Genomic DNA, 20,425 nt, shown 5'->3' with positions numbered 1-20,425 from the left:
AACTTTTTAATAATAAGATAACTGAATTGACCAAAAAAACAAATTAGAGGAACAAAATGAGAATGGTTAAATTGATCCTCAAGTCACTTTAATTTACTTATACCAAATTTTCATTTATGTCCCTAGCTTTTTTTTTAATTAGGTGTATGAAATTTTTTTAATTGAAGTGTGTTGTAAGTGAGTAATTTGTGAGAGTTTTATCTAATGTTTCAACCTTCTATAGAGACAAATAAACCATAAAAAAAATACTTGGGTTCAATTGACTTGTAGAAACTAAAACTTTATAAAAAAAACTTTTATAATTGACTTAGTTGTGCAACACACGACACACCCTAGAAACAGAAATCCACCACTTTTATAAACAATTCAGAGACCTAATTAAATTATAAACAAAACTCTCTCTAACCATTTTTATAATTATATAAACTAATTGAACCTTTTAATATAAAATAACTAAAATAAACATAAAAAATAAATTAAAGCAACAAAATAGTAATGATTACATTGATATGCATGTTTTTATACTTTTACCAAATTTTTAATTAGATCCTTAAATCTTTGTTAATTGGGTCCCTAACAATTATTTGGTTCTACAAAATATTGAAACTCAAGAAAACTCTCCTACATAAGTCAAGTGTACTTATACCATATCTTAAAAACATTAATTAATTGTATGCACCTCTAATTAAGTATGTGTTTAATCTATAACTATTAATAAATATAATGATTTTTTTTGGTTTATATATATTTTATATTCTTAGATTATCCTTCAATATATATAATTGTTGTTTTCATTTCTTTCATGAACCTTCAAAATGTAGATGCTGTCATTATTTTCTTCTAACTATTTTTTCTTTTAAAAAATATATTTTTCAACTAGTTTTTCGTGATAACAATTATACAGGATCTAATTCAAAATAAAAAAAAAAACAGGACCCAATTAAAATAAAATTCAAATAACTAATTGAAAATTTCTTAAAAGTACATTACCCACAAAATAATTAAACCAATGGTAATTAAACTTTAGTCGTTTTTTTTTTCTTTCAAAAATTGTGAAACGACGTTGTTTGGTGTTTAGAAAAGGGAAAAAAGAATAAAAAAATCAAAACTGAGACTCGACGACTCACACGCACGGCACAACCCAAGCGCAAGCCCACTCAGGTCCACCGCCGTCGTCGCACCAGGCCGCGTCGCAGCATCGCCATTGCACCACCGTCGTCGCGGCTTCGCGCCAGCACTAGGTTCTAATTTCCTTTCTAGCACGTTTTCTGATTTTGAGATAATGTGTATATTACTATATTATTCCAGTTTGAGTTGTATACTTTTTTTGTTATTTTATTTCTCCCGTTTTGACTACAATATAATGTTTGTTCTTAGCATATTTTGCCTTTATTTTTTTTATATATGCGTGAAGTCTGAGTACTGATTGCATGTGGAGCCTGACATGTTGGAACACACATTGTTCCTCACTCAATTGCAAGAGATGCAATTCACTCCCTCACACATTCACTCTTGTATCACTCACTGTTTTCTAAGCACAGAATTGCACACCTACTAGGAATAGCACTAGAGACTAAAAATGATAGAATGAAAAACAACCACTTTATTAAGATGTATGATTGCCCTTTTATACAAGCAAAACAAAGTAACAACCCTTCACTCTTAAGCTAGCACTTATAACAGAATTTTAAAATTCAGTTACTCTCTCTTATATACAAAGCCAAAACAGAATTAAACTCTCACACCCTCCCTTAATTCTGATCTCCTAAGTCCATCAAGCCAATTCTATCCCTTAACATTTTAAACCTCTCCCCTTTGAGGGGTTTGGTTAAAATATCAGCAAGTTGATCAAATGTGCAGCAGTACTCCACTTTCAATTTCTCTTTGTTCACTTGATCCCTAAGATAGTGAAACCTTGTTTCTATGTGTTTGCTCCTACCATGAGAGGTTGGATTCTTTGACAGGCTTATAGCTGACTTATTATCCACAAAAAGCTTCACTCCATCACTCTCCTTGATTTTTAATTCCTGTAGTAATGTGTCCAACCAGACAGCTTGACAAGCACTCATTGCAGCTGCAACATACTCAGCTTCACATGTTGATAGAGCCACTATGGATTGCTTCTTAGAACACCACGATATTGGTGCTGCACCATACATGAATATGTAACCTGTAGTACTCTTTCTGTCATCTCTGTCTCCTCCCCAATCTGCATCAGTATATCCCATCAATTCCTCTGAGTTGTTATTGTCTTTATTTGGAAATAAAATTCCAGCATTGATGGTCCCTTTTATGAACCTTAGAATCCTCTTGGCAGCTAGGAGATGAGGAATTCTGGATCCTTTCATATATCTACTTACCAGTCCAACAGCAAATTCCAAATCAGGTCTTGAATGACACAAGTACCTGAGAGAACCAACAATCTGTTTAAACTCAGTTGCATCGACTTTGTCTTCCTTGCCCTCCTTTTCAAGTACAAGACCTGCCTCTGTTGGTGTTGCTGCTGAATTACATTCAACCATGTTGAATCTCTTCAATATTTCTATTGCATACTTGCTCTGGTGCATCAAAATACCTCTCTCAGTCTTCTTGAATTCAAATCCAAGGAAATAGCATAGAACCCCATATCAGTCATTTCAAACTCACTCATCAATTCCCTTTTCAGTTCTGCTATCTCACTTTCATTACCATCAGTGATCAACAAATCATCCACATAGAGGCATATAATAATGATATTACCTACTGATTTGGATCTTACATAGACTCCAAACTCACAGCTACACTTATCAAAGCCAATTTTCATCATAAAACTGTCAATTTTCTTGTTCCAAGCTCTTGGGGCTTGCTTAAGTCCATAAAGAGCTTTTCTTAACCTGAGAACCTTTGCCTCTTGGCCAGCTATAGAGAATCCAGGTGGCTGAGTCACATAGACCTCCTCATCAAGAGGACCATTTAAGAAAGCACACTTCACATCTAGTTGGTGCATTGTCCAATTCTTTAGGCTAGCAATTGCCACTACTGTTCTAATAGTCTCAATTCTAGCAACTGGTGCAAACACCTCTCTGTAGTCAATCCCAGCTTTCTGTAAAAATCCTCTAGCCACAAGTCTAGCTTTATACTTGACCACCTTGCCTTCTGGATTTGTCTTAATCTTATAGATCCACTTCACATCAATGGGCTTCTTCGATTTTGGTTGAGATACCAGCTCCCACACTTGATTTTTCTCAATAGATTTAAGCTCTTCTGTCATAGCTTCAACCCACCTCTGATCAGTCATAGCATCTTCAAAGTTTATTGGTTTTGCTTCAGAAAACAAAGCAAAATGTACAAGATTCCCATCTGCACTTACATCAGCATCAAACAACATCTCAAAACCTTGAAATCTAGCTGGTTTGGGTGCATTTTTATGGGGTCTCACTTCTCTTTGAGTGGTATTACCATTCCCTTCACTTGTTACTTCCTCTTCTGACCTTATCATTATTGTAGGTCCCTTCATTTCAGTATTCTGCTTCCAGTTCCAGCTTTTAGATTCATCAAATACCACATCCCTACTGATTATTATCTGCTTACTCTTCGGATCAAACAACTTATAGCCTCCAGTTGAGTGATATCCGAGTAAGATCATTTGTTCACCTTTATCATCTAGCTTCCTTCTTAACTGATCTGGGATATGCCTAAAACAAAGTGATCCAAAAATTCTGAAATGGCTCACATTTGGTTTAGCACCACTCCAAGCTTCTTCAGGTGTTATTCCTTCCAATCTCTTTGAAGGGCTCCTATTCAAGATGAAGACAGCTGTAGACACTGCCTCTCCCCACAAGTACTTGGGCAAACTCTTGCCTTTCAACATGCTCCTTACCATATTCATTATGGTTCTATTTTTTCTTTCTGCAGCTCCATTATGTTGAGGTGTGTAGGGAGGAGTCACTTCATGAATTATGCCTTCTTGATCACAAAATTCTTGAAATTCTGTAGAAACATATTCACCACCACCATCTGTTCTCAATATCTTGATCAATGAGCCACTTTGCTTTTCTGCCATATTTTTGAACTTCTCAAAGACTTCAAAGACATCACTCTTCCTTCTTATTAGGTAAACCCATACTTTCCTAGTCAATTCATCAATAAAGGATATGAAGTATCTGTTTCCACCCAGAGATTCAGTTTGCATAGGGCCACACACATCAGAGTAAATCACCTCAAGTTTCTCTTTTGCCCTGATTGGTACATTTTGTTTGAAAGTGCTTCTTGATTGCTTACACTGTAAACAACCATCACATACTTCACTAGGAGGCTTGATCTGAGGCAAACCCAGCACCATTTCTCTTGAGTTTAGCTTAATCAGATCTTAAAATTTAAATGGCCAAATCTGTAATGCCATAACCACTCTTCACTGTTTACTGTAGTAGTAAAGCACTTTTGTTCTATCACATCAATCTCAATTTTAAATTTTCTATTTTTTGAAAGAGGGGACTTCAAAATGAGCTTGTGATTTCTGTCAAACACTCTCAACATCTTGTTTTCAAGCTTAGTCATAAAGCCCTTTTCTAATAATTGACCTAAGCTGAGTAGATTACTTTTCATACCTGGTACAAAGAGTACATCAGTGATGCAAGACTGACCTCCATCCTTTGTTTTGATAAGGACCTTCCCAATTCCTTCAGCAGTCAAGATTCTATCATCTGCAAATTTGACTTGGCTCTTCACAGATTGATCAAGGTTGAGAAACCATTCTCTTCTTCCTGTCATATGAGTGGAGCAACCTGTGTCTAGGTACCAACAATTATCACTTGCCCCTTCAATTTGAGTAGTTACCATTAGCAGTACCTGTTCAGTGTCATCATCTTCTTCCTGAGCCAATTTTGCTATGTCCTCATCATTTGCATCATCACCTTTAGGTTCTCTTTTGTTATTGGGTTTGCTGTAACACTCATCAGCAAAATGCCCAAACTTTTGACAGTTAAAGCATTGAATAATTCTTTTGTCAAACTTCTTTCTATTTGAAGAGTTTTGGGAATTGGATCCCCCTCCTTTCTTGTGGTCTTTATCACTGTTTTGATTTCCCCTCCATTTATTGCTCTTCCCTTCAGTTTTCTCTTTCTTCCATCTATCACCATGCTTCTTTGGATTAGACCGTGCTTGCAAGGCTTGTTCACTTTTCTTCTCATTTATCCTTTCATTCATTCTCTGTTCATGAGATTCCAAAGATCCCTGCAATTCCTCTAGGCTAAGCTCTTCAAGATTTTTGGATTCCTCGATGGCTACCACAATATGGTCAAACTTGGGTGGCATGGTTCTAAGCACCTTCTCTACAACTGATTGCACAGTTATCTTTTCTCCATAGCCCTTCATTGAATTCACCACTGTCTGCACTTTTGTGATGTACTCAGCAACTGATTCATTCTTTTCCATTTGTAGTAGTTCATATTGTCTCCTCAGAGTTTGCAGCTTGATCTTCTTGGTTTTTGTGGCTCCATCATGAGATTTCTGCAGAATGTCCCATGCTTCTTTGGAGGTTTGAGCCATTGCTATCTTTTCAAAGTTAGCAGCATCTACACTTTGGTGCAAAATGAAAAGTTCCTTGCAATCTTTCTTTTCTTTTTCTCTATCAGCAGCCTTTTGTTCCTCTGTTGCTCTCTCTCCCACAGGTATATAACCTTCTTCTACGAACTCCCAAACCCCTTGGAATCGCATCACCACCCTGATCTGAATCTTCCAATTTTCATAGTTCTTTCCTGTGAGAACTGGTAGATTTGCAGGAATTGAGCCAGATACTGCAGCCATCAAAGAACTCCTTCAAGAACACCTCCAAGAACCTTTCTTTAACGATTCTTGCCCCTTCTATCGAAACCAATGCTCTAGATACCAATTGTTGGAACACACACTGTTCCTCACTCAATTGCAAGAGATGCAATTCACTCCCTCACACATTCACTCTTGTATCACTCACTGTTTTCTAAGCACAGAATTGCACAGAATTGCACACCTACTAGGAATAGCACTAGAGACTGAAAATGATAGAATGAAAAACAACCACTTTATTAAGATGTATGATTGTCCTTTTATACAAGCAAAACAAAGTAACAACCCTTCACTCTTAAGCTAGCACTTATAACAGAATTTTAAAATTCTGTTACTCTCTCTTATATACAAAGCCAAAACAGAATTAAACTCTTACATGACATATCTTGATAATATTGTGTTCCATACCATTGTTACCTAGGATTGCTTTCTGAATTGTATATATAATAACTTGGCGGTTCATGGGGCTTGTTTTATATAAAACAGTAAGGTAGAACAGTATGAAGAGTTTAGCTTGGTTGGTTTCATAGAGCAGTAAGGTGATCGAGCATTTCCCATTTGGGTTTGGCTTTGGAGATTGATTTTAAAAGAATAATTATTAAGAATTGAATGTAATTGTAAAATAATTGATTTTGAAGTTTTGGGTTTGTTTGGTTTGGCTATTGCCACATGAAACTTAGTATTGTTTTGTTGTTGATCAATTGTTTAATTGAATTCTTTGAATTCGATCAAATTAAGGCAGGTGTAAAATTTTCAATTTTTTTAATAGAGATCGGGCCCTGGTTCAATTAGTGAGCCACTGGTTCAACCATTAAACCAGTGCCCTGACCCAATCGATGACTGGTCTGGTTTTTAAAACATTGCTCTTACTCTACTCTTCATTCATTCCATAGCATCCTTCAAACCCCAACCATACTAGCCCTCTCTATTTCTCTACCAAGCTTCAACTCCACTTGGGCTTTAAATTTCAGGGATTCAAAGCAAAAATGCTTCCTCAACGCATGAAGAAAGCCATCACTGATAACCCTAAGAAGCTTGCCAACTTGATTGACCTCGTCAACCTTCCATCCACGCTAAGAGAATTTGTGGGTCAGTCTCAGATTTCCCGCTTAGGCTGTTTTAAGTGCGTTTGGTTTTACATCAAAACCAATAATCTTCAGGTTCCCCCTGTTCCATTAATTTTTTTGTGTGATGCTTTTGTTAGTATTAAATTCAATTTTATCTTGTTTGGAAGTTGGGTTTCACCTTGCTTTTGAAATTTTGTAAAATTTATTTCAAGGTTACTTGGGAATTGGGATGACAGAATGATACAAATTGTTTGTTTAATGGATTATTGAAGAGGGAGAGTGTGAGATATGGCTTTTGAGCTAAGTGGTTTGTTAAACAATTCAATGAGTTTTGCTTTAAAATAAATTGTGCTTTCTCTCTTTTGTGGAGTGGTAGTGATGAGGTAGGAAATAGAAATAGTGAATGATTGGAATAAAGTTATCAATCTATTGTTTGGATATTTTTTGAAGATGGAATGAAAAAAAAAATAGGTGTGATCCTGTACTCCCGAATATAAAGTGAAGGAAAAGAAGGGTGTTTGATTGAAGGGAATGGAATGCATTCTATCATGTTCCATCCCATTTCATCCTATTTTAAACAATTGAACCTAGCATTATTTCATTTCATTCTTTAACATCAATCCAAACATATCCCTATATTTGGCTAAGGTATGCTTCCTTGCAGCTTTAATGGTACATTAGTACCTAGCAAAATATTGTGCACTTGTATATGGGTTGAGGCAAGAGAGGAAATCTCAAGTTTGTGTTCTGTGTTTTGTTTGAGCTATACACACTATCAGCATACTATTCCAAAACAGAGATCTCTTTCTGATGCTTTTCAACTGTTATATGATCTTTTATAATACTTAAATCCATGTAGTTATATAAATGTTAAGTTATAATTTGTAAAATGCATATATCCAGTTGTTGAGTTGGCTATGATGTTTTATGGGTTGGGTATATTTATTTTGATATATTGATATGCAGCTACCATGGGCTGATTAAGATGAGTTGCTTCTTTAATTGAGCAGGATCAGAACAACAAGAATGTGGTCAACTGTGATGAAAAGTTAAAAAGTATTTTGTTGGGGAAACCTCAGGTTGAGTTAGCAGAACTTCCTGCACTTATCAAGATGCATTTTCCAAAAGAGCCCAAATGATTGTGATATAAATCAAGATGTCTGTCATATTGGAGATCATAGCCTTCCTCAAGATGATTCTCTGAATTTGTTTCCTTTTTCACCGTTTTACCTTATACTGTAACAACGCTAGTGTAGGAAGCTAGCTATTGAACCACCAAATTGGCAATTTTCTTATTGCATGTAAACTAGCTTAAAAGGTCCTGTTTCACAGCCTGCTTTTGACACTTTAAATTTTGTAATTAAGAATTTTGTCTGTTATGAATTTTAGTTTTGATTTTGCATGCATAAATGCTATGTTTTATCATTTATAGCAAGTCATCTTATGAGTCCTTAGAAATGTTTTTTGAAAAGGGAGCCTAAAGGTTACTTTATCAGAAAGGTTGGAAAAATATTAAGCTGTATCCGTTGAGAATTCTGGATCTATTCTGAGTTACTTTATAAAGTAAGCCATGGTTATCTCCAATCTGGACCGTGCTATTCTTTGTTATGTAGCTTCTATCAATGGAGGCGGTGATGCTGTTGTTTACCAAAATCATTGCTAAGATAAATGTTCAGGTCATGCCATGATTGGTTTAATTTAATGTGAACACTGATGTGGCTGCAAAATGGAATCCACATAATGATGTTGTGGGGGTGTTATTATTTGAGGATAATAGCATCATGAATGAATTAAATAAAACCTGACTTGATAGTTAAAAAAAATTGGTCTGTCTTTTTCATAACTTGTGTTCATAATAATTTTCAGTTTCCAACTTGCAAATACAAACCATCTTCAGCAGCACCAGCATGTGATATCGGTTATTGCTTGCTCACAGTCAGGTGATGATGAACTTTGTAATCGGTGAAGCACATTTAAGTTATGAACATCTTTACTAGGAAATGTTTGTGTTTCCAATCATATTTGTTGCGTTCTCTTGTAGGCTTAGGGTAGGAAAACAAAAACTAGTTGGATCCATTTTTCTTTTTTAATATAGCTATTGTGCACATTTTTTCTGATAGCAACATAGTTCTATGCAACTTAAGCACTCCCAAAGTTAGATGTTCGTGTTTCTCTCCACGTTGAAGAGGATAAAACAAGTTTGTCAATTGATTATCATCCAAACTCCTTAGCTTGTAAGCTTCTGCTGGTCAAGAGTGTCATACTACAAAAAATAATTATCTTTATGGTGAATGCAAACAATATAACACCAAACTATGAAGGGAAATGATACAAATTTACCTATTCGAAAAACAGAGAAAGTATATAAATCCTTGACTATGTGGAAAATTTTCCTTTCATTGTTTGTTGCATTGTGTAAAAGTTCATGCACATGTAATCCCTTTTTGACAAGAATTAATGTGTGTATTACTAATGACGGTTATGAATTTTAAATATTACTATATTTGTTAATTTATGACTTTGAAATTAATAGTCATATACATTTCTCGTATATTTCATTTTTTTTACATGAAGATACGACAGTAAAAGGAGAAACCTCGATTCTACCTAGGGTTGATCATCAATCAACTTTGCTCGGGTTCTGGTCTAAAATACACAATCCAATCAAAATAGAACACTCTTGTTCTAGAGCTGTTTTTTTACTGTCAAAGTTTACAGTTGGCCAATTTTTGGGTTTGACAAGTAATGAGTGTGTCAGGTCTCCGATGTTGGTTCTAGAGTAGCTGAAGGAAGAGATTGTGGACAACAATGATGCATCTGGCCTCTTCGTATTGCTCTTCTTTGGTCACTAACTCTTTATCTCTTACAAAAGGCAATTGGGGAAAATGAAGGAGCACTACGGTTTTTGTTCTTGATCGGCTAAAACCTTGTGATATTAACAAGGCACCAGGGGTACCGTAAAAAAAATGCCAACAATGGTTACTCTACATTTATCACACACAACAGTAATAAATGGAGGTAACCACGATGCCAACATCTGGACTATGCATATGGGCAATAAGCAGCCCGAAATATATACAAGGCCACAAAACAATCCTAACTAATCAAAAAGAGTAACCGAAGCTATATTAAATTCCTGCACAGAAACATTGACCAATAACCAGTCCCTGCAGCCACCATAAAGACCTCATTCACACGTTCCAATTCCATGCATATATGCCAAGCACCACATTGAAGACCAAACTACCCCAAAAGGGACCTCTGCACTCATGCTTTCTTGGTGGACTTTGTTTACGTGCCTCACTTCCATGGAGATCATGTATCACATAGCCATAAAAAGTCCTTGTATGAAGCATCTCAACATACATCAAGCTACAACAAAGATTTTCTAACAAGCAGGTTCCTGGGTCAATTGACCATTGATTAAAAGAATGTTCAAAGCTCTTTCCACCATTCTTCAGCCATGCCCACGATGTATACAAAATATCCTACTGCAATTTCGCTTTGTCAAAGCTCCCCATCCTTAAACTACCCCACACCTTTCCATTCTAGTTTGTTGCCACAAATGTGCAGCAGGGTCTTGTGGCAAAGAAGCTGCCAACCTCCTCCAACAGTAACACGCCTTTCCAAATATGGTCAATTCTGTTACATGAGAAAAAGTTATGGCTGGTAGATTCTGATTCAACAAAATAGAAGGGGCAGAGAGTGTAATGTTTCTTTTTTGTAAGTTATCTCGAGTAGGCATGTTATTGTTAAACAATCTCCACAAAGCGTAGCTGCCTTTGATGGAATAGAAAGACGCCAAACAAATTTAAGTTCCTCCACTGCTGACTTCTCATGAGCTCTTGAATCAACATTTTATATGTTGTACTCACTGAATAGGCCCCATCATTACTCTCCCTCTCCTCTAATCTATCTTCCAAATCCTAGCCTCCTCCACCCACTCACCCATATTGTACACTTTCTCAAACTTATAATTAGAAATTGAAAAAAGTCTAGGGTATTTAGAGGCAAGTGATTCCTCCCCTAGCCATCTGTCCACCCAAAACCTCGCTGCATCACCCTTCCCTAACTCCAAAACCATACTCCAGTCACACCAATCACTTTGGGCTCCACCTCCACACACTTTCTTTAAGTCCCTCCACCAAATTGACTCCTTTGAGGCTTGCCCCTCCCATATTTAGACTCCAAAACATCACACCATGGAGAATCTCTTTCATGAAATAAAGACCATCTCCATTTAGTGAGAAAGGGCATCATTAAATAGACCAACATGTTTGACACCCAACCCACCATTAGATTTTGCCATACAGATTTTGTTCCATCTCACCTAACAAATTTTCTCATTTCCAACCTCACCACTCCAAAGGAACCTTCTTTGGATGGATGTTATTTTTTGCGTCACCTCCTTAGGCATCTTAAAAAAAGACAAGTAGAAAATAAGAAGGGAAGAGAGCACCGATTTCATAAGGCATGCCCTTCCCGCCAAAGAGAGCACTCAATTCTTCCACTTAGCCAACTTCTTAGAGAACTTTTCCACAATGGGTCTCCATGTCTCCACCATTCTTGAATTAGAACCAATAGGCAAGTCTAAATAAATAAAAGGCAAGAATAGCACTTTACAATTTAATAGGTCCGCATACCTCTCAACTACATCCCTTTCCACTCCAATAACTCCAAACTTGCTCTTAGAAAAGTTCACCTTAAGACCTGTACAAGCTCAAAGCACCTCATCATGTTTTTTACGGCCATTACATTGGCAAGAGACACTTCCCCTATGAAAATTGTATCATCCGCAAATTGTAATAGGCTGACCTCCACCTTATTCCTCCCTATAGGTTCAACTATCGTAATTAGAGTCTTTGGCTCTCTAATGAGATCCCATGGTATCTATGCAAGCCCTAATTCTTTGGGCCGACTATGGTACAAATCCTTTGTTCAAGGTTTAGTCACACTTAAAGCTCCTTACCCTTACTAAGAGTGTATTTTGCATTGACTAAGTCTCATACAGAATATGAGTCTCATAGTCAACCCAAAAGATCAAACCCTTATAAGAAGACATTGTGGAGAGAGAGAGAAAAAGTGAAAAATATTTTGCGTAAAGGAGAGAAAAGCTTGTGTGAAAAATGGGTACATGGAAAGGAGGAATCATACACTAAGAAGTAGTAAAGAAGTAAGGTGGCTAGTATGCATAAGTCAAACAGGTTTCTCATGATGTGAAAGTCTATTGGGACCATTTGACTTATTTTGTTTTAGATCAATAGTTAATATTTCTTCTTTTTTTTTATTTTTCTTTCACTTTTTCTCTGTCCCTTTTTTAGATTCATCCCTCTCTCTTCATCTTCCAGTCATGCACAAACATTCATCATCATTGCTTCCTCCATGGACCAATGTTCTTTGCCACAGATCTTGCGCACTAGAAAGTCGTTGTTTGTGCCCCGCATAACAACAAGAAGCTCAACCTTTGCTGGCGAGCATGTCAAAGACAATGGTTGAGGGCATGGCATTCTCCACGCTACTATTTGTCATGACCCACAAATTGTGTGTCAAAACATCGCCGCTAATGTTGTCGTAAATCGATAAGAAGCCCAACTATTATAGTTGTTCTAGGAATGAAGGATCTCGAAGAATAACCAAGAAAATAGTAGGGAATCCACGAATAGAATGGACACCAAACAAGGGATCTTTTGGATTGGAAATTACAGAGAGAATTTCTTACAAAGATTGAATGAATACCCGAATGTTGAAACCGTATATATATATATATATATATATAGCAGTTTCATTACAATTTAACAACTAATGGCTCAGAACTTGCCACTTGTCCTAAGGCTAACTAACTATTTTTATGATGCTGCATCAATCCTCCCCCCTTAAGCTAATCCTTTTCCTCTAGGATTAAAGTTAGGAAACTTCTTCTTCAAATCAAAGAAGAATTCCCAAGTTGCATCCTCTGGCAGAAGATGCTTCCATTTGACAAGTACCTTAGTAACAACCTTGTTTCTTCTCTTGATTGTCATCCTTTCTATGATTGCCTCTGGCTCCTTGATTCTTGTTTCTTCATCATTCCTTGGGCAATGAGTTGATGTGCTAGCTTCTCCTACAGACTTCTTCAACTGGGATAGATGAAAAACATCGTGGATGAGTGATCCAACTGGTAATTGGATCTTGTAGGCGATCGATCCAATCTTGTCGATTATAGCATAAGGTCCATAGTATTTTGGAGCTAATTTGGCATTGCTCCTTGTTATGCACTCTCCCAATTGTGATACTAATCAGCAAGTGTATTGAGTCGCACAAGTAATATAAAATGGTAAGAACCGAGTATCGAATCACAAGGAACTTGTTTCATTCAGAGAACATTCATTTAGTAGGTAAACATTTGTATAAAGCCAGTGAATATAAAAAGAAGTTGTGTCTACAGTTCTAATTTAACTACACAATTAATTATCTAAATGTGAGAGATAAGCAGATGATTAAAATGTTGGGTCTTTCTACTAAACAATATGATGTAATTAAGTGTTGTTCTCTATTTAAGGTTGTTCCTGTGTTCTATGCCGAAAATGGCTACTCAAACCAAGATCCCTCTAGTGAATGAGTCTAGTTCTATTTAAACTTCGTTCTAGATTCCTCGTCGAACTTAGCCTAAACAAATTGCATTAAGATTACGACACATTATAAACTAAATCCCTGCACTTCGTGTTCAAACATACAATTCTCTAGCCTACTCTATCAAGTTCTAAGGATTTAAAGCACTTCCCAATGCTAAAAATCCTAACTTTACACACAAATGAGAGATCAAACCACAAGCATGCAAGAATTAAATATAGATAGAAGTAATGAACACATAAAAACAACTTTAAATAGGTAGTGAAGAGTTTTACATCAAAGCTCAACAGAAATCCTCAACAAGAGATTTAGCCTTCCATTGCAAGTTAGCACCTTTCAGCACCAAGATGAGGTTTTTGAGAGAAAATTAAAATTACAAAGTGGTGGGGATGTCTCCTCCACCTCTAAAAACCTAACAATCACTCCTAAACCTAAAATCCTCTTGAAAGCTAAGGCCTTTCGTTCAAGCTTTTCTTCCTTGCTCTATTTTTTGCCTCTGTTGCGTCTCTCCCCAAAAGAACTCTCTTATTTTTCGCCAACTTTAGTCTTTTAAGGGCTTTTTGATCTTGAAGGCTCACTTAGCACCATTTTTTTGCTAAGCGCGAGTTAGTGAATTTTCGCTTAGCGAGCTGGACGTGTTGAACGCGAGAAGAGACAAATGACTCGCTGAGTGAGCAGATGGCGCACTGGGTGCGTGCATGAATGACATATTCTCTTCTAGATTCTTCCAACTCGCTAAGCGAGCTGGGTGTCTCACTTAGTGGATGTTACTCGCTAAGCGCATATGCCTCGCTTAGAGAGACACCAACTGCTTCAACCTTCTTCTTATTCATCCTTTATCTTGAAACTGAAGTTGAACCACATTAATTCACAATATTAGGAATATCTACTGAGTGAAATTAAACTAAACATAAAAATATGTACAAACCTACAAAAAGAACCATAAATTGGGGAAAAAATATAAATTTCATGAATCTTTTCAATACAAAAGTTAGTCGTAAATAACGATTAACACTCCTAAATGCTACAGAGACTTGTCTATAAGGGTGTAATTTCATAAACACCAAATCTCCAATTTCCAAGGCCCTATCTGATCTCCTCTTGTCAGCCAGTTGCTTCATTCTTTCTTGTGCCCTTTTCATGTGAAACTTGACCATCTTAAGTTGTTCCTCCCTATTCTGTAGACTTCTATCATCAAGTTCAATCTTGGATTCTCCTGGTAAATAGGGTAAGTAATCTGGGGGTGCTTGTCCATACATGATTTCATAGGGACTGACCTTAATAGTGTTGTGATATGTAGATTTATACCACCACTCAGCTAAGGGAAGCCATTTGGACCATTGTTAAGGATCATCTGAGCACATACACATCAGATATGTCTCAATACACCTGTTCACTACCTTTGTCTGCCCATCTGTCTGAGGATGGTAAGCAGTAGAAAGCTGAACTTGAATCCCTTGGTAAGCCATGAAGTCCTTCCAGAATTGACTGACAAAAATCGAGTCCCTATCACTTGTTACTGAAGTTGGGCAACCATGAAGCTTAAAGACATTATCCATAAAGCATTTGGCCACATCAAAAACAGTATATGGGTGCTATAATGCTATGAAATAAGCAGCCTTGGTCAGCCTGTCAACAACAACAAAGATTACTTGTTTTCCAAAGGAATTGGGAAGACCCTCTATGAAGTCCATGGTAATGTGTTGCCAAATTAGAACAGGGACTGGGAGTGGTTGTAGCAACCAAGGAGAGGCAAAATTATCATACTTACATTGCTGGCAAGTAGTACATTGATGGACAAACCTTTTAACATCCTTAGACAATCCTTTCTAGTACACCATTGTCTTGACTTTTTGATAAGTGGCATCTCTCCCTAAATGACCACCACAGGATGAAGAGTGCAACCAATTAAGTATTTCCTTTCTCAATTCAAGATTTTTACCAATGACTAGCTTCCTTTTCCTCCTTAATCCTCCACCTGACCAAGAGAAGTCCTTATGTGAAGAAGGATCTTTCATAACTTCAACAATCAATTTTTGTAAGGCATCATCACCTTGTCAAGATGCTTTGATCCTCTTTAGTAGATCAGAATCGGGTTGGTGAGTGGAAACAGTAGTGCATTCAACTCTTGAAAGTGCATCAGCAGCTTGGTTCTCACTTCCCTACTTATATTCAATAATGAAATCAAATTCCATAAGTTTTACCAACCATTTTTGTTGGAAAGCTATGGAAAGTCTCTGGTCAAGAATATACTTGAGACTTATGTGATCAGTTTTGATTACAAACTGCTTAAGTAATAAGTAATGCCTCCACTTTTGTACAACAAACACCACAACTAGTAACTCCTTCTCATAGGTTGATAGGGATTGTTGCTGAACATTCAAGCTTCTGCTTATAAAGGCTATGGGATGGTGATCTTGCATGAGAACAGCTCTTATCCCCACTCCTAAGGCACCTAAGGCATCAACCTCCACTATAAAAGTCTTTGAAAAATCAGGTAAGGCCAATATAGGTGTCTGACTTAACTGATCCTTAAGACACTAAATTTCAAGCTTGGCTTCCTCAGACCAAGAAGAACTATCTTTTTTCAACATGCCATTTAGTGGTTTGGCTATGGTGCTATATCTCCGCACAAATCTTCTATAATAGCCTTCCAAACCCAAAAATCCTCTCAACTGTTTGGGGGTCTAAGGAAGTGGCCAATTCCTCATCGCTTCCACCTTAGCAGGGTCAGTAGAGACTCCTTCTCCAGTGATAAAATGTCCTAAGTATTCTACTCGAGTAACCCCAAAGTAGCACTTAGATTTCTTGGCCAACAAGACATTTGCTCTCATGGTAGACAAGACTGTTTGTAAAGGATGCAAGTGATCCTCCATGCTCTTGCTGTAAATCAGAATGTTGTCAAAAAAGACCAATAGGAACCTTCTCAAGTATTCTCGAAACACCGAATTCATTAAGCCCTGAAATGTGGCAAGGGCATTGGTTAAGCCAAAAGGCATAACCAAGTACTCATAATGCCCTTAATGAGTTTTGAAAGTTGTTTTATGTACATTTGCCTCCGCCATTCTGACTTGATTATAGCCAGACCTCAAGTCAATTTTGGAAAATACAGTAGAGCCATGTAGCTCATCCAATAGATCATCAACCAAGGGTATATGGAACTTATTTTTTACTGTACTCTTGTTGAGGTCCCTATAATCAATGCAAAGCCTCCAACTTCCATCCTTTTTACCAACCAACACTACAAGACTGCTGTAAGGACTACTATTATTCTGGGTAACACCACTCTTTAAGTAATCTTGTACCAATTCATCTATTATGTCCTTCTGTTGTTTAGAATACCTGTATGGTCTCTTATTCACAGGGTTAGTTCCTTGCACCAAGGGATTAGTGTGATCATGATCTGGTCTTCTAGGTCGTAAAGTAGTGGGTACTGCAAACACATATTCATATTGAAGTAGCAACTTATCAATACTGTCAAGAATTGAGGAACATGTAGCATGAGTGGACAGGGAGTGGAGCAGCAATCCTTCTTCAGACTCATATACTTGCAACATAGAAATGTGAACTCTTGCAGGCAGTGTCATATGTATCTGCTGCTTCCTAATTATCTTAATATTTGTAGAAGAATTGCCTTTCAAGACATGTCTTCTTCCTTGAGCAGTGAACCCCATGGTTAACTTGTCAAAGTTCCATGTGATATTCCCCAATGTAATCAGCCATTCGATACCAAGAACCATATCACAGCAGCCTAAGGGTAATAACAGGATATTTGAACTGAATGTAGTGTTCTATATAAGCCAAGAGAACCCTTTCACCATAGTATTAATCTGCACTCTAGCCCCATCAGCCACAGTGACACTAACAGGATCCATATCTTCAATTTTGCACCCTAGCTTCTTGGCTGCATTAACATCTAAGAAATTGTGGGTGCTTCCATTATCAATGAGAATGTGCAGGGGTTTCTTCCTTACTTAACCAATGACTCTCATGGTCCAAAACTTGGTTACTCCAGTTAGGGCATTTACTGAAATCAAGGGTTTTGGATTGGTTTCATCATGAGGGTTTTCATTAGGTCCTAGGTCTTCATCAGAGTCAAAATTCTCAGCTATTTCCATGATGTGGATTTAGAGTTTCTTATGAGTTTGGCTATGGGCAAGGGTAAAGGGTTCATCACAAAAATAACAAAGACCCTTAGCCCTCATTTCACTCATATAGGTAGGGGTTAGCGGTTTAGTGGTTTGTGTTTTAGGTTTCATAGGTTCTAAGGTTTTGGGAGGGTTTAGTAAGAGTGGTGGCTTTGCTACAGGGTTGGGTTTGAAGGTTTTAGAGAGTGGTTTGGCTTGCATGCTAGTGGCATTGGCATTTTCATACATCTTAGCTAGGGAAAAAGCTTTCATAACGGAGGTTGGTTGGAACATTCTAACCATCATTTGAATCTCCATTTGCAAACCACCAAGAAAACAACTCAATTGATGGGCCTCAGATAAGTCAATTCTTGAAACAATTGCATCAAATTCAGTGTGATAATCAGTAACAGTGCCTTTTTGTCAAAGTTTCATTAGTTCAGCCATTGGATCCTCGCAAACTTCACCAAATCTTTCAATCAAGATTTTCGTATAGTCATTCCATGAGGGAAATTTATCGAGTCCCATATGCACTGTTCCATTTGAGAGCTTTGCCTTCAAAATGGACCACAACCAAGCGCACCTTGTACTCTTCGAGGGTTTGATACCCGAAAAGAAAGTGTCACACTGGATTATCCAATTCTTGATGCCTTCGCCATTGAATCGGGGAAAATCCAAATGTGCTAGCCTAGTGTTACACGAATAGGGTCGGGAAAACGAGCTAGAACCTGATGAGCAGGAATTTTCATGGCGTCGAAACATATCATCGATCTTGTGCTGTAACGAAGCTCCAATATCCATGAATCGTTCTTCCATTCGCGTATTAAGACGTTCTTCAATTTCACGAATATGCGTTTGATTTCTGGTATTATCAGCCATGGTGGAGTCGTAGCTTGGAAGGTCACCTTCTGATACCAGTTGTTACGATTGTTCTAGGAAGGAAGGACCTCGAAGAATAACCAAGAAAAGAGTAGGGAATCACAAATAGAATAGACACCGGACAAGGGATCTTTATTGATTGGATTGGAAATTACAGAGAGAATTTCTTACAAAGATTGAATGAATATATATATATATATATATATATATATATATATATATATATATATATATATATATAGCAGTTAAGTTACAATTTAACAACTAATGGCTCAGGACTTGCCACTTGTCCTAAGGCTAACTATTTTTATGATCCTGCATCACCAACCTTCACAAGCGAGCGTAGTAGCGACGACAACAATTGCGGGCATGGCACGAAGGCATGAGAATTGGATCTGACCATTTTTCCTTCCTATTATCTTTGTTCTATCCTTTGTGGATGAATTTTGAATATGATTTGACTTTGCTCATTTTTTTTCTTAAAATCATTTTTTGTTTTTTTTTGCAAAAAAAAAATATTTTTTTAAAATAATAAGTCAAGGATAGGTATACTCAATCCCCAATGAGAATAAAATGGGAGAAAATTTCATACTCGCCAAGGACAAGGATGGGAAAGGGATTTGGGGAGAGGTTGAGGATAGGGAATCACACACCCGTCCTCGCCTCGTTATCATGTATACTAGTGTGTCTCTTACTATTTGGATTGTTCTTCATTGTGTTGAGAGATTGGTGTTGAGAAAGAAGGCGTGAGATGTTCAAGGAACAAATTGGGAAACATACGGGTAAAAAGACAAAAAGAAGAAAATGAAAGAAATTTTGAACCATTGAGTTAAAAACAAAAAATCCAATGGTATCGTAGACTTTCACATGGTGCGAAACCTGTTTCTCTTGCACATGCTAGCCACCATCAAGAAGTAAAACATAATTAAGAGACCCATTTTTTTATTTAATTGTCATATATCAAATAGATAATATACTCATGGAAACCACCTAATTATACAACTACATGATGGGCATTGAATCATTGGTTCTTGTACAATGTGATAAAGAGGTATTCCATCAATGCCATTAATGGGATAAATAAAAACTCTTGGCAAGTCTTGAAGAGGTTGACTATTTGTTATCATTTGTTGAAGAAGTAAGCGATTGTATTGATTTAGGTAACTAGACAAAGGAGAGTTTTCCATGTAAACACCCCCTCCAACACCCACCAATGGCCTACAATCGAAAATTTTGACTCCAGTCTCATTGTGTCTATAGTAAATAACTTTTCTCTGTGATCAAAACAATCCCAAGAGATTAAAATAAAAAAAATAAGATTATTTTTTTTAACCAATGAGAGAAAACTACACTTCTTAATTGTTACATGCTAGAAATAGTAAGAGTTACCTGAATATCAAAAATGTGTTCCCATGGAGAAGGAATAGGGACATTTGGGTTATTCAAAATGAAGTTGACTAGTATATAGGCATCCATGACAGTAAAATAAGAATTAAGGGATTGGTTGTGGCAACACAAGCACCTTATAGAGAGTTTCTTTGATGTTGCACTTTGTCGGTTTGATGATAACAATAATTTTTTTGATAGCTTGATGACAACAATAGTTATGTTGGTATTCTCTGAATTGAATGTATTATTTATTGAGTTACATCTCAACATTCAATGTGCTTTATTAGCCGTCCATATTCAATAAATTTGCTTCGTGTATTTAAAAAAAAAAGAAATATTAAAAACATACTCTTTAACACACTTTTTTTCATTAGTGGAAATTTACTTAAAATCATAAAATTTGGTGTACTTCACATCTTATTTGATGATTTTATCTCTCTCACATGCACCTGATTTTATAATTTTCAATAATTTTTTTAACCAATATGATGAGTGTGTTAAATAGTGTATCCCTAGCCCTCCTCAAATAAGAATAGTGAGAAAATCATTTTG

The 20,425-nt window shown here is 36.7% G+C and overlaps 1 protein-coding gene across 1 annotated transcript; it reads left to right on the top strand.

The window, feature by feature from the left end:
* Positions 1-1,097: 1,097 nt before the first annotated feature.
* Positions 1,098-8,257, top strand: LOC100775234 (upstream activation factor subunit UAF30). The gene is made up of 3 exons (XM_003551729.5): positions 1,098-1,241; positions 6,774-6,962; positions 7,880-8,257. The coding sequence occupies exons 2-3, from the start codon at positions 6,789-6,791 to the stop codon at positions 8,006-8,008; spliced, it is 303 nt and encodes a 100-aa protein (XP_003551777.1). The 5' UTR covers positions 1,098-1,241; positions 6,774-6,788; the 3' UTR covers positions 8,009-8,257.
* The last annotated feature ends 12,168 nt before the right edge of the window (positions 8,258-20,425 follow it).

Source organism: Glycine max, chromosome 18 (assembly GCF_000004515.6).
Source record: "Glycine max cultivar Williams 82 chromosome 18, Glycine_max_v4.0, whole genome shotgun sequence".
Taxonomy (NCBI): domain Eukaryota; kingdom Viridiplantae; phylum Streptophyta; class Magnoliopsida; order Fabales; family Fabaceae; genus Glycine; species Glycine max.
The sequence above is the reverse complement of the archived record's forward strand: the minus strand, read 5'-3'. Positions and strand labels throughout refer to the sequence as shown.

What these genes read in the sequence shown, in the direction of transcription:
- LOC100775234 (XM_003551729.5), top strand. Translation starts at nt 6,789, where the DNA reads ATGCTTCCTCAACGCATGAAGAAAGCCATCACTGATAACCCTAAGAAG. An exon ending in TCAAAACCAATAATCTTCAG is followed by an intron (nt 6,963 to 7,879) that starts GTTCCCCCTGTT and finishes TTAATTGAGCAG; the next exon opens with GATCAGAACAACAAGAATGT.